Source organism: Pelmatolapia mariae, linkage group LG16_19 (assembly GCF_036321145.2).
Source record: "Pelmatolapia mariae isolate MD_Pm_ZW linkage group LG16_19, Pm_UMD_F_2, whole genome shotgun sequence".
NCBI classification, from domain to species: domain Eukaryota; kingdom Metazoa; phylum Chordata; class Actinopteri; order Cichliformes; family Cichlidae; genus Pelmatolapia; species Pelmatolapia mariae.
The window spans coordinates 59,400,818-59,415,482 of NC_086241.1; the positions used below are offsets into that span (position 1 = coordinate 59,400,818).

A 14,665-nucleotide genomic window follows, 5' to 3' on the forward strand; every position below is an offset into this window, starting at 1 on the left:
AAATTAAATATTTTTTATGCTTTTGTCTTTCATGTTTTTCAAGTTGAAACATTAGGTGGCTCTGTGCTCTTGGCGTGGTTGCTAGTGATTTATAAATCAAAGGTCAGCTTTTTATTGCTCTGGTTTGAAGGAAGAATTTCAAAACAGGGACACCGTAGGAAGTAGTGACACAGGGAATAACGCAGAGTGTTGTAACACTGTTATTTCTACAACTTGTTATTTTACTTTAAAACTCTGTGTAAATGTGACCTAGTTTTACACAATTATTAGGAAAAGAATATTTTATTTTGCCTCCATGCCTGTCAGCTCGTGGACCGCAGCATGGGAAGGATTTCGGTGACATTATCTACAGAGAAGCTTTTTAAAGTTTTAGTCATTGGGGATCTGGGGGTTGGGAAAAGCAGCATTGTCATGCGTTATGTTAATAAACGCTTTGATGAAACATACAAAGCATCCATTGGAGTTGACTTTGCCCTAAAGACAATTGAATGGGATCCCAAGACAGTGGTGAGACTACAGCTTTGGGATATTGGAGGTGAGTTTCAAAGCTATAAAGCAAATTCCTGTACAAAAATATTGGATGAACAGGCTAAATCTAATTTTATGGCATCTGTTATAAACTCTGTAAAAACTGTACTGCGAAACTTTTAAAAAACTATTTAAAAAGTTTCTCCAAAGCTTTTATCTCTAAACATTTTAAATGTAGTAAAGTAATATCTCGATACATTTATTTATATATAATGTGTATTTGAATAGAGTATACCAGAGATACACTCACTAGCCACTGCATTAGGTATACATGTTCTACATAATGTCTAATTGGCATGGCAGCAACTCAGTGCATTTAGGCATGTGAATGGTAAAGATGAACTGCTGAAGTTCAAACTGAGCATCAGAATTGGGAAGAAAGGTGATTTAAGTGACTTTTAATGTAGTACGGGTGTTGGTGCCAGACAGGCTGGTCTGAGTTTTTCAGAAACTGCTGATTTACTGGGATTTTTCCCAAAAAAACATCTATAGGATTTAGGGAGAATGGTCCAAAAAAGAGAAAATATCCAGTGAGTGGCAGTTCTCTGGGTGAAAATGCCTTGTTGATGCTAGAGGACAGCAGACTCCTCTAAGCTAATAGGAAGACAACAGTAACTCAAATAACCACTTATTACAACCAAGATATTCAATGGCACATCTCTGAATGGGCAATACATCAAACCTTGAAGCAGGTGGGCTTTAGCAGCAGAAGAACACACCCTGTGTAAAAACACTGAAGTTACAGTTTGCACTGGCGCACCAAAATTGGACATTAGAATATTGGAAAAACATTTCCTGGTCTGATGACTTTTGATTTTTTCAGCAACCTTTGGAAGGTAGGTACAGAATTTGGAAACCTGGCTCCATCCTGCCTTTTCATCAACAATTCAGACTGGTTGTGGTTACTGTGGTTTATTTTTTTGGCACATTTTGGGCCTCTTAGTTCCATTGTTCAAACCCCACAGCCTATAGAGGATTGTTGTTGATCATGGCCACCCCTTTATGTCCACAGTGAACCCATCTTCTTACGACTGCTTCCAGTCACAAATGTCACAAATCCAGTATTAAGGTGTACTTAATGAAGTGGATGCTGAGTGTACATTTAAATAAACTATCAATTAGAAAATGATAGAAAGTACACTTATTTGCCTAAAATGTATTTATGTATTTTAAATAAACAAGAACTCTGGAGGAAAGCATTTTATTTGCACATAATATTACAAAATTGCACATTTTTTTTAATTCATCCAAATCCATTTTTTTTCCCTGTGGAAATTATATTTCAGTTCTTTTTTGGTGACACAACTTTTATACATATTTTTAAAGTTACATTTAAGTTTAAGTTTGCTGAATGTTTTAGTGCCTGGAAACTCAAGTCAGACTGCAGGGTTTTTTTTTATCCATTCTTTACTCAGAGCTAATTTTAATCCTAGCCAGTGTCCATGGAAACATACGATTTTATTTCAGAAAATTATCAGTAGTTGCTCAGTTCTTACATAACATTTAGGTTGCAGTCTGATTTGACATGATAATTCAAAAAGATCAAAAAGAGAAGAAAAATCTCAAATAATAGCTGCCTATCCATGACAAAAAAAAACCACATTCCTACTTGCAGCTAAGTTTTATTAGAAGTTGAGCAAAAGGATCCATTACACACATAATTTTATTATCCCTCAAGGCCAAGAGAGGTTTAAGAACATGTCCAGAGTGTACTACAAAGAGGCGATGGGAGCAGTAGTGGTCTTTGACATTACAAACAGCTGCACCCTGGAGGCTGCCTCTGAGTGGAAGCAAGACCTGGATACCAAAGTGCGTCTTGACAGTGGCCAACCGATCCCTGCTGTCCTGCTGGCCAACAAATGCGACCTGACGGGGAGGGATGGAGCCTTGGTGTCCTCTCTGGACAGCTTTTGTAAAAACAACAGCTTCCTGGGCTGGTTTGAGACTTCTGCTAAGGTTTGTGCAACCATATCAGGGGAATATGTGCCTTCAGTAACAGTCAGTGTTGGCTGTTTAGAAGTAATAACATTAAGATATTCAGCAGATCATTAACTGATTATCTGAGGGTTTGGATTCTGTTTGACTACTTTAATAGATTTTATATCTAAAAATATTCATATTGCAAGAATCCATTCTGCATGAGATCCTGCATTAGACTTGCATGAGGGTATGCTTTATTGCATGTGTGAACTTTATCACTGCAGCTACTGCATATAACCTGTTCATATAAATATGTTAAAATATTAACACACGCAGCCAAACACTTAACCCGGCGGATGCATACACAATGTTCTAAATCGTGTTCTTCCCTGCTTTTTTTTTTTTTTTAGGAAGATATAAATATTGAAGAGGCAGGTGCCTTCCTTGTCAAACAAATAATGCTGTGTGACACCAGCCTGTCCGCTGAAGAGCACCACTGGGATAGGATCAAAGTGAACCAGACTCCCACGGAGAGTCAGAGTCAGTCACTGTGCTGCGGGAGATCACTGTTCTGAGACAAAGAGCCAAACTAAAGCTACTGCTGGTTAAACAGAACCTGACCTGTTTGTGGTGCTGGGACATGAATCCACAGCCACCTCAGTGAAGCTATGACAGAAAGCCAGCAAGCTTCAGTAGCTTTATATTCATATTTCTGCTTTGCCGGTTTTTCTCAATAATCTATGGACTGTGTGGGCTGCCTCATAAACACCTCTGTGGAGACAATGAGCTCATTCCTCTGATAAACCACTGATCCAGTCAGGATAATAAACAGATCAGCATGATACACATCCTGCTGGGAAAAGTCTGTGACACTCACTGAACAACCTAGACGTGCTAGAGAATGACCTACTATGATGAGGAGCCACAAGCTATCTAATGTTTATTCCCATGCAGAAAAACAGCGAAAATGTATATTTCATGAAATAGTCCTCATCAAATGACACTTTATTTGATTCCAGCTTCCACTGTGCCTTCGTCTGTTATGCAACCCATGCGTATAATTATCTCTTAATCACTTTTGCAGTAAGATGAGCTAAGACCCATGCATAAGCAAGGCATCTCAGATTGATACGGCCAAAAGCAGAGAAAAGCTATCAGCATGACCTGATTTTGGTGGAGAAAAGAGATTTGTGAAAATGCCCAGAGAGTACACAGTGTGCTATACTGGGAGCAGAGCATTTAGCCTGTATCTAGCAAATATCAGAAGAATGAGTGTATGTGACTGTATGTGTCAATGAAGTAAAATATCAGCCACTAAATTCTGGCTGAGATCGAAATAAAACCATTTGAAAGTATTTAGCAAATGACAAGCTCATCCATTCATCGCACACCCTCGACAGGTTGCCAGGCTTATAAGTTCATTATTTCATTAGTTTAGTTATTGCTACACTGCCTAAAGTAACTGGTTAATTCTACGTTGATCAACTTAACAAATATATTTCTTGCCTTTTACCTCTTTTTCATGGACAGTTTGTTCATTTAAATCATGTCACCATGACCTTTTTAAAGGGTTGTAAATTTTATGCTTTAATCAGTTACAAGGTGTTTTAACAGAATACATCTGAAATAATAACTTTTAAGTGAGTGGTTTGTTTTAATGCTATTAATGTGAAATTAAAGTGCCTTTAAAGTCTGACATTTAAACCAGTGCAATGTACGATACCTTGTCTTGCTCATTGACATGTTTTGTGTTGCTCAGGTTATTTTTGCACACCAATCTGTTCTTTGCTGTCCTGTAGTTTTACTTTTCGGTGTCCTTGCAGTGCAGCAAGGGAACTGTTCTACATCCTGCCGCTGGGTACCTTTTCAGAGTAACATTTGTCCAAATTCAGCTACTCTCTCCAGATATGTCATGAGAATGGATTTAACCTTGGAGTATAATCACATAATGTTTTGTTATATCAGCAGTTGTTGACGTGGCATTAATTTGCATTACCATAAATTTCCCCCAAAATAGATTAAAAAGTTAAAAATGGGCACCACAATTTCCCATATTTATCCAAACCCCCCACAAATTCATCTGATCTCTACATGCTGATCAAAGGAGTTGCAGCATAAAAGTCAGCAAGGTAGTTTACCTCATGTGGCAATTGTGCCTGAGGCAAAACGATGGAAGAAGTAACACACAACTGCTAATTTTGGATGTATGTCCCAGTTTCTGGAGACCTACATTCAGAAGTCAAAGAGGGATGCTGGCCCCAATACTTTTTCACATCGGACACAAAAGCCCCGCTCCTTAACTTGTTTATAAATATGACAGTTTGAATGGATGGGAGCCTCACTCCCAGCAACAGATCCCATCACTTGTGCATTATTGATATTGCCCTGTTTTATCAGCCCTCCGGCGTGCATTTTCTCTGGCAGCTTCGTTCATATATTCATGACTGCATGACAATTTCAATTTAGTCAAACTTGTGAATAGGTTTATAAAGCGTAAAGCTTTGTGCATAGCTTTGCTGTGCCTCTCACTCTCTCCTATTGTGCCTTGTGTGACCCATTTTATGATGTCCTGTGTGGAAAAAGTCTTTGAATAGCAGATATTTGCAGACATTCTCCTGCACCTACATTATGTATGTTGATGTGCCCGAGTCCATAAATGCAAGAAAAGAAATGCTAGAATATGAATGAACCTACAATACCCTTTAAATTGACCACGTCCTGTACCATCAAGGGGCTCCATGATGAGGGTCTGGAATCCTTACGTTGCTGTCCATGGTTCTGAATTTTTGTCACAAGGCAAGTTCTCAAACACAACAAAATACAGATTTAGAGGTTAATAGTTTGCTAGTAGATGACGCCATCTAGTGCACAAAATATACCTGTGCAAAGACACTTTGAGAAGGGACACAAAGTGTTTTTTCTTTTGTATTGCTGTCCACATCAACGTTGAGACAAACTGATTCTATCTGAAAATCCTGTTTCTGATTCTAAAGGGTTATTGGCAGTACTGAACCAGTCCTGTTTCCCCCATCAACCACCAACATGTTCTGCTTCATCGCATCATATTTCTGAATCAGATTTTTAAATTCGTAGCTACATTTGCTGCATTTTAGTGTCACCTATAGCAGTTTAAAGGATAAGCTAATCAGATGTTTTGCATGTAATGATCTGCAAAATAACGAGTGCCAGATGAAGCTACTACTTTTTTAAAAGCAATATTTAAAGTAGCATAAAATGCAAATACTCAACTTTTTCCAGTTTTAGGTGACAACACGAGAAATTTAAAAGTGTTCGGGAGATCAAGTCTGAAATTTGAGTTTCTCCATAATTTCTATTTTTGATTGTGATCAGCGCTGTTTGTCAAATCCACAAACTGCACTGACAGTGTTTTTATTTATATTATTTGGTATGCAGTCTTTTTTTTTTTCCAGCAGTATGAACAATTGCAGTTCATACAGTCATGGTAAAAATAAAGTACTCCCTCTTTCTGTTCTAAGGTTTTACATATCAGGACATTGTAAAAAAATAATAATAACGTGGTCCTTCAAGTTGGGTAAGTACAACCTCAGATAAACAACACATGATATATTACACCATGCCCTTATTTAACAAGAATTAAGCCAAAATGCAGAAGTAGACGTACATGCGAAGTACATTCTCACAGGTTTCACAGGAATTACCTCTATAGCAACAGACAATTTGACAGAGACTACATGATAAACATGTAACATTACAGAAAATGATCTGGTAGATCCTTGTAGAGACTGTCCTGTAATTATAAATTTCCAATGTAAAGTTTTCATTACTTCACAGAAAATGTACTTTGGTGTAGTATGGATGGTAATAGGAGGTGGGGGTCTTTATCAATACCAAACGCTGAAGCAGTATAAAAAAAAACAAAAAAAAAAACGAAAACACTGAATATAATATAGCATATTAGGACAAATACCTCATACTAACTGTCAGACACAGTGGTAGTGGGCTGATGATGGTGGACTTGGGGTCACTGAATTGACCATGAACTCCTCTTTATACTAAAGCATTTTGGAGTCGAATGTGAGACCATCTATCTGAAAGTCAAAGCTTTCTGAAATTAGGTAACAAAACAGGACAATGATCCAAAGCACAGCAGCAAATCTACAACAGAATGAATCAAGGTGTTGCAATGGCCTGGTCAAACTCCAGACCTCAACCCAACTGAAATGCTGTGGTGGGACCTTGAAAGAGCTGTGCATAAAAAAACACTCACAAACTTCAGTGAGTTGATCCATGACTGATGTTTTGTTGTGTGTTTTTGTATCCAGTTATGCCTTTCTATCTGCTCTCTTTCTCTGTTCCTTATGTCTTTATGTTTCCATTTGCCTCTTTTTCACACGCCTCCTGCCTTGTTCCTATTGACTTTCATTCTTCTTGTCTCCACTGCATATCTCCACCTCGTCATCTGTAAACATCACAAAGACTCCTGTTGTCCTTCATTTGTTCATTTTTTTCAAAAGCACTCTTGCACATGGTGCTGAGATATGCCCAGTTTTCAGTTAATAGCTCTTTGAGAATCCCCTTGTTGGTGCAAAAAATGCTATTTTACGCCTGTCAAACTGTTACCCCTTTTACAGATTCAGCCAAACAACTTGAATTGATGAGTGCTTTCCATGCATGTTCACCATTAACCATGTGATATTAGTACGATCACCTCTCCAAGCACTCAGTTGTTTTTGTGGAACTTTCCGGAGTCATCACTCATTCAAGAGTGCAGAGATTCTGAGTTAATAAATTAAGCTTAAGAAATGAGAATAAAATATGTTTGTTTGTTTGTTTGTTTTTTTTGCAACAGCCAACAGGTAACAAAGTGTCTAGAAGTCTATTATGACACTGTAATAAAATAAATAAATTAAAACACTGTAATCTTGTTTTAGATGCTTTTTTTGTGCTTGAATGATTCATAAGTCTAAAATTACATCACTCTGAAAATGGTCAGGTACAAGAACTGGACTGAAAATGGACAAAAGAGCAGCAAAGCAAAGCTTTGACATTCAGAAAGTCTGGGCCATTGTAAAAATTTACAAGAAAATCTGGCTCCTTGGAAGCAAAATATAGGAGCAGTTCAAGACTTTTTGCACAGTGTTGCACGTGATAAATTATTGAAAGTCAATACAAAACTTTTGACAGAATTAAATCCAGAAAAGAACCAAAACTAAACAATGTCTTAAATCGAAGTTACAAAAAGGCTCTGACGTTTTAAACGTGTATTGCTAAGGCCATGGCTTTAATGTCTCATAAGGTTAACTCGACAATTTTCTGTCTTTTGTGTCTTCCACGTGACTTTGTCAGGTGTACCATTTAAGGGGAGCTGCTTAATTCCTGAATCAGTTAAAATAAAACTATATGCCCACATGTGAAGTTTTTTTTTAATGGGCTAATTAAAAGAATGACATATCACAAAGGTGAATATTTAACCAGGTTTTCCAGCTTTGTGTCCAATTCTCTGCAGAGGCAAAATAACCTCAATCTTCTTCCTTGGGGAACATAAGGAATGAGGAAATACGGCCTATTTTTCAGACATGCACAATAGATTGGAATAGAATACCAGAGGAGTACCCTTATATCGCGTTTCAGTGGGAAAGGGCGTTAGTAAAAGATGCTTGTGGCTACATTGTCTCCCACTGTTTCCCTGCGTTATTTGTTTGCACTTTTATACCACTCTTCAAAGGTTTGACAGGTGTCACTGGGGTAAGGTTTTGCTTCCCTCCCAGCCCTCGAGCATTGAGGCTGCTCGGGACTCTTCTTTAGCCAGCAGGGGCCGCAGGGCTATCTGAATTCCTTGTGCTGCTATGTAAACATTTTTTTATACCTAAAAATTGTTTTAAGAGCTCACAGCGACAACAAATGTTAAGATTGTGGCAAAATTAAGGACTTTGTTTTCGAGGATTTTTTTTAAATTATAATTTAATTTTGAGCCACACAAAATGACCATACATAGGTGTTTAGAAATAATAACACTCCCTCTATTAAACTTACAATAATTTAAGGATATTGATGTATTTTAAATTGGTTTAGTTTGCTATGATAGCTATCGAAATGTATAACCTATTTATGCTCTTCTTTTTTCACAGCAGGTGTCAACACAAGCAGTTTTAAAACGTTTTGTCAGCTCACATTCCGATCGAGGTCACCTAATCTGACGGGTCACGGAATACACCGTAACACCGGTCCTGCATCCGGGTGACGGCAGAGCGCAGACTCAATCCCCGCTGCAGTTCACTGCGTTTCCGTAGCCACTTTGCTACCCGCTGAGCCCTGGTTGGGGAAGGAGCTGGCGGAAACGACTGATCCCGGTCGACTAAACGCCAAAGCTGGCAATATAAATGGCGCATTAGGGCTGCTATCGGAAGGGACTCTCTAAACCAATGTTCGTGACTCGGGCGCTTTTGGAGAATGCGTTGGCAACACCCTCCGTAACATGTGAGATGTATACAGAAAGGTATTAACTGTGCGTTATTTCGGCTAACTAGCTAGCAGCTACCCCTTCTCTGTATCCAATTTATGGTAGCTCGCTTGATCTGTTTTCTGAACCGTCGCTTGTGTACCGGAGGAAAATGAAGAAGTTTAATATTCGGAAGGTGCTGGACGGCTTGACAGCGGCTTCTTCCTCCTCCTCCGCAACTGCTCAGCCGGGTACTCCCAGGGAAAACGATGTTGTCCAGGAGACTTTACAGTCGGAGCATTTTCAGCTTTGCAAGGTGGGTTTCCGTTAATAACAGCTAACATTAACGAACTGACAGTCAGATGACAGCAGCGTGACACAAAAAAAGAAAGGACAAAACGCTGACTGCTTTTATTTCTGGATATTAATTTCATTATTTAGGATGGAAACCACTTGAATGTACACACACCAGATTTAAAGTCACACACTTGAACACTACAATGTGATTTATTTATTTGTAATTTTTTTCGTCTATTTTAGCCAGCCCTGCCTTGATGTAGTCCATAGTGGGCTGTTTGCATTGCTCTGAATCTTTGAAACTGTATATTCGTCACTGTAAAATATCATAAAATTACAATACAACACTCACCCACCCCATTTGGACATTGCTCACTTCTTTTCATGCAGGTCTAACGTGGGTTTTAATGCGAGTTGTTGAGGGCAACATCTGCAGCCTGTATTTCGTTTATCATAATAATAGTGGATCCACTGCAAATTTCCCATGTTGTGTTTCAAAGGTGGTGAGAAGAACACTTTTTATTGCAAAAACTCCAACACTAGTAAATATCCACCACCTCTCTTACCTTCAGCTAAACTTCTACTTGGATTTTTATACTAAGCCACCACCATCCACGAGTGCAGCAATCGCTTCAGAGCCTAATCTTTGTGGGTACAGTGCATAAGAGCATGTGAGTGAACAGCTTTGGCAAAATAAATAAATAAAACTGATCATTTAAATCATAGCCTCACAGGTCACTACACAAGAGCTCCCCAGCCTCGTTTTTAATCATGCACGGTTTAGTAATGCAGACTGTTAGGGCTGCCTGGAAAGGTTTCGCCCACCAGCTCCAACTCCAGCTGGGAGCAGAACAGGTCAGGTCCCCAGGTTACAGGGCCATGGCATTACCTGTTATGTAATCCTGCTGCAAGCTGCAGAGAGCTCATGGATGATTGAGCAACGTTTCCAACCTGAAACAATTGGGTTATAGATGCCTGATGATGATAATATTTTGGAGGATAAGCTACTGCAAGATTCTGACAATAAAAATCCAGCTCAAGGTTGTCATATTGAGCCTAAGACTGGATAAAAATTAATGTATTACTGTTGTTTTCCAAAATTAATTCTTCACAGATATCAAGTAGCCATGAGAAATATATTTCAATAATGTTTATGCTTTATCTAATTTCTTTTGATAATAGAGCACATTTTCCACATTGATGGATTGCATTTCTTGGAGATTATAATTTTTTTTCCTCCACTAATGCCAGCTCGACTGTGTAGGAGATGATCGAATAGCTGGCTTAAGGTCTAATGTAAATTCTGCTTCTTCCTTTTTTTCCTGCAGACTGTGCGTCATGGCTTTCCATATCAACCATCCTCAATGGCTTTTGACCCCGTACAGAAAATCTTGGCCATTGGGACTCAGACTGGAGCTTTGAGGCTGTATCCTTTTTCCCACGTGAAGAGTCATGCAAGGAAAGTAAAGGTTTACTTTTTTTTTTAAAAACGCTTTTACCCACACAGTCGTTGCACACGTGTGTAAGGAAAGTAAATCCGTGTCCAAGTTCCTGGAATCGTTTCCAGGAACTTTTTTTCCACTTAAGTTGCCATTCAGCATTCCACAAAGGCACGGGAGTTCATAGAGTAAATGATCCTTTCTGTCTATTGTCATCCAACGCTACAAAAACAAACAAACAAAAAAAAGAATCTCCAAAACAACCTAAAGGAATCTGCGTTCTTAGGCTTAGGATGTGTTTATGTGCAACCAGCAGCCTCCTTCTCCTGGAGCACCCAGGCTCATTAGTGGTATCTCTGCAGTAGCATGAACAGCTCCTCTGCCATATGCCGAGGAGCCAACCTCATCAACTGTGCTGCCCAGTCAGTGCCAGGATGCCACTTCATATGTGCTGTAAACATAACTGGACTTGCACGACATGCACACACAATCAAGCTGCCACAGTGCTGTGTGGCCCCTCAGGCAGTTGGAAGTCAGTTTCGTATTTCTTTGTTTTGAAGGATAAAAATTCGCTTTTACAGCTAACATCCGTGAGTCACAGCAGCAGAACTGCCCCTGGATTCCAGTCTATTAAACACTGCATGTGATAGTCTACTCATATCCAGGTTATGCCTTCAGGGCTGACCTATTAGTGTATCAGCTCAGGGTTTCCCTTTGTGCTGGTATCCTGCTTAAGAAGCCCACCTGCCTTGTTTAGATTTTCATTAAGTGGCTTTGTCCTCCTCATTATCCACTCTCTAGATTAAGAGGGCATGCTGTTTTTTCACAGGGCTACTCCCACAGAACATACACTGTTCCATGTTGTCCTAATGTGCAAGGTGGAGCTGATGGGATTACTGTCATTCAGGCAATTGGTCCATTTATCAAAAGATGGTCTGTATCGATCCACCTCACTGCCCCTGGAGTTTGGAACTGCTGCCACAGCTCAGTAGACATAAGCTCAATGAGGTGTCTACAAGCAATAAATGTCTGCTTTTACAAGATCTGCCTCTACTACAGCATTTTAATCAGTGTGTAACTCTAGACATTTCCGTGCTCTTTCCAGTGCAGTTTTGGCAATTATAAAACCATCATGTCTCGTGTTTAAGCACATGCAGATAATCTTTGTGTGCGGTGACCGTACACATTTTGAACTTTTTTAAAAACTAGACATCACGGTTGATCCAATAGCTGAGTGCTTGGGATATATTTTGTTTGGTTGCCGATGCTATAAGCATAAGAGGTCCCTGGTTTGATACCGGCTTTTTCATTTGATGTGTGTCATTAGTGTAAAAGCACACATGTATAGACAAGCCAGCTCTCCTCTGACTGGCTGCACTTGGCAAACAGAATGTTTGAACAGCAGGTGGGTGGTTCTTCTGTGCTTCTAGACATGGATGACTTCCTTAGATGACCACATTAGGGATATACTCTCTCACTAACATTATACAGGGTGATGATTTGAAGCTGTATTTTCTCCCTGCATACTTTAATTAGTGAACCCAATATAAATATATTAATTTTAACTTTTTGCAAAATCAATATTTTATTAGGTAAAGGCTGGTCTGATCGTGGTAGAAGTCGGAATTTGTTTTTGAAAGTTTTCAGAGCAGAAATGCTGTACTTGCCTCACTACGCTGTAGTTCCTTCTTTTTTGGTATTAATATCTGCACTTGTAGAAAGACTGCTAAAGACATTATCACTCTTCTATTGGTAAACTAGCATGAAAGAGAACTTCCTGTCATGCGTATCATCTGTTGACTTTGTGAGAAAACCTGCTGATGTTGAAATGCTGCGGTGAACCACAGTGGTTTACCGAACAGGGAAGTGTTGATGTTCATAGGGTATGACTGAAGTGTGTGATGTTTTTAGGGACATGGGGGGATATCCTTAAGAAGGTTACGAGAACAAATAATTTGGCGTCTGCTGTGATATGTCAAACTTTGTGACATTAGGACTGAAGTGTGTTTTCCTTTCATACATGGGTAAAAAAAAAAAAAAAGCATCTGCAGGGTTTTCGTCAGAAAAGTTAACCCCAGTGGCTTTGAGTGAGACACCCATAGTTTTGTTTAAATTATTTTAATGTTTGGTGCAGTTAGCAGCAACAGTAGTCTAAAAAGACACATTAGCTACCTTAATGGGTGTAGCTTATGTATTTAAAACTATTTCTGTTTTTTAGGCCCAGTGAGGGGTCAGCTTAGGTCAAGAGTGGGCCTTTAATTTTCCCACGGGGCCACAATTTGGGCCTCATTGGAACATCTACTTTTACTAGCAACAGTTTATAAAGAGATAAAATTAATATTGAGCAGAATTGAGTTCAGCTCCACACCATTCCCAGTTTCTCATGTGGTCCCTTGGGAAGATGAATTTCCCACCCATGATTTGTGTTGTCCTGTGATGTGCTTACAGCGCTGCTATTGATTTCATGATTGATTACCAGATAATGGTTTTCTAAATTCTCAAAATGTATTTGATTTAATAGTATGACTGGAAATCGTAAAGTGCAGGTCAATACAGTTGCTCAGAGAGTTGATCTATTCAGTAGGATGCACAAATAGAGACTTCCAATATTACCAATATTTTCTGTATATTTGTGTTGTTTTTGTGATTGATTTCCCTACTTTTGTGCCAAGGAAGCCGGAATCTTAATTACAAAATATAATGTTATTTAATAACGGATAAAGCATTTTATTTAATCAGACAAAGCTAATATCCAGTCAGTTCATGTTGTCTTGCAGTCCAAAACGTTAATTAATTCAGGACAAGAAGCAGCAGGAACTCTTCACATCTCAAAAACTGGAACCTTGCAATCAACTAACTGATTACTCAACTTAAGAAGTTACTTAATTTAAGAGAAAAGCAAATCATATGAAAGTTATCATATGATCAACAGTGTGTGACAGTAACTAGCATTTTGATCTTTTTTGTTTTGTGGTGTGACCCATCTTCCTGTGTCCACACTGCCAATGAAATTAAGAAATAAAGAGAAACATGTATTGTTGTATAGATGGTCTATTACTATGTAGATTATACCTGTGGCCCCTAAGCTTTTGATCATGTAGTGTGGCAGGAAGTTAGAAAAGTATGCACTCGCTCCCCGCAGTGATAAGATCTTGTTTTGAGGTTCGTGTTAGTAATTTCCTGCTAGCCTAGAAAGTAGCTTTGCTCAGCAGTACCATTAACCTATATTGCAGCTGAATCAGTTTTACAATACTTACAGCGAAGAGTTGATAATCACTGGAAAACAACACATACTTCGTGTTCACTGTTGCCGGGTTGCTTAAATGACCCCCACTGGATTACAGAAATATGATGAAAACACTTTTAAATATTACCATTTTTGGTTTTTCAGCTACCTCTCTGCTCTTATGCTTTTATTTATGCATCACCAGAGGGTATGCAATGGACTTAATGACTCTTCTTCCTCCTCCTCGTTCATTGTGGACTTATGGAAACATGATAACCAATAATATTTTTGACAAATGTTGTACACAACCTGTAATGCCAGGAGCTAAAACTGGACTAAAAGGTCGTGGGTGAATGTGAGTTCAGCTGCCCACAGCCTTCGACTGGTGCCAGCTAAAAAAGTCTTGACTCTAATAGTCTGAGTTTACCACTGTCATATAACGAGCCCATCCTGAAACAGTGTCCTGCAACCCCACCTTAGTTTGTTTAAGGAACTGAGGGATTGTTTGATCACTGCTTGCTTGTTTAATCCTGTACAGAATCATACTATTTGAGCCTTAAAATGGTTTTAGTCAACATAGCTGCCAGTCTTTGGAGTGTTTCTTTTGCATGCTAACATTAATAGTATGAGAAACACTGCACCTTTTTTTTGTCTCTGTGGTCTGTCTGTTCATAGACTGGCTGTATGATTAGTGCTCTTGTGGTTTCCTCCTCCTTTTGTGCTTGCATGCACAACTCAGTGCACATATGTCTCTGAGAGTGATTAGAGGCTAGTTGAAGGATTTCCCCCAGTTTTTCTTGTGATTATTCAGCTGCTTGTGAAAGTATTTTGGAG

General features: G+C 38.9%; 2 protein-coding genes across 2 annotated transcripts in view; both read left to right on the forward strand.

The window, feature by feature from the left end:
* The first annotated feature begins 314 nt into the window (after positions 1 to 314).
* rab32b (RAB32b, member RAS oncogene family) lies at positions 315 to 3,023 on the forward strand. Its single transcript, XM_063497748.1, has 3 exons — positions 315 to 535; positions 2,207 to 2,484; positions 2,859 to 3,023. The coding sequence occupies exons 1-3, from the start codon at positions 322 to 324 to the stop codon at positions 3,021 to 3,023; spliced, it is 657 nt and encodes a 218-aa protein (XP_063353818.1). The 5' UTR covers positions 315 to 321.
* Positions 3,024 to 8,725: 5,702 nt separating this feature from the next.
* Positions 8,726 to 14,665, forward strand: part of stxbp5b (syntaxin binding protein 5b (tomosyn)) — a 29,048-nt gene continuing 23,108 nt past the window's right edge. The window contains 3 exon segments of the mRNA XM_065472049.1: positions 8,726 to 9,037; positions 9,040 to 9,185; positions 10,495 to 10,592. Coding sequence (XP_065328121.1) covers positions 8,989 to 9,037; positions 9,040 to 9,185; positions 10,495 to 10,592 — 293 coding nt within the window. The 5' untranslated portion in view covers positions 8,726 to 8,988.

What these genes read in the sequence shown, in the direction of transcription:
- rab32b (XM_063497748.1), top strand. Translation starts at nt 322, where the DNA reads ATGGGAAGGATTTCGGTGACATTATCTACAGAGAAGCTTTTTAAAGTT. An exon ending in ACAGCTTTGGGATATTGGAG is followed by an intron (nt 536 to 2,206) that starts GTGAGTTTCAAA and finishes TTATCCCTCAAG; the next exon opens with GCCAAGAGAGGTTTAAGAAC. An exon ending in GGTTTGAGACTTCTGCTAAG is followed by an intron (nt 2,485 to 2,858) that starts GTTTGTGCAACC and finishes TTTTTTTTTTAG; the next exon opens with GAAGATATAAATATTGAAGA.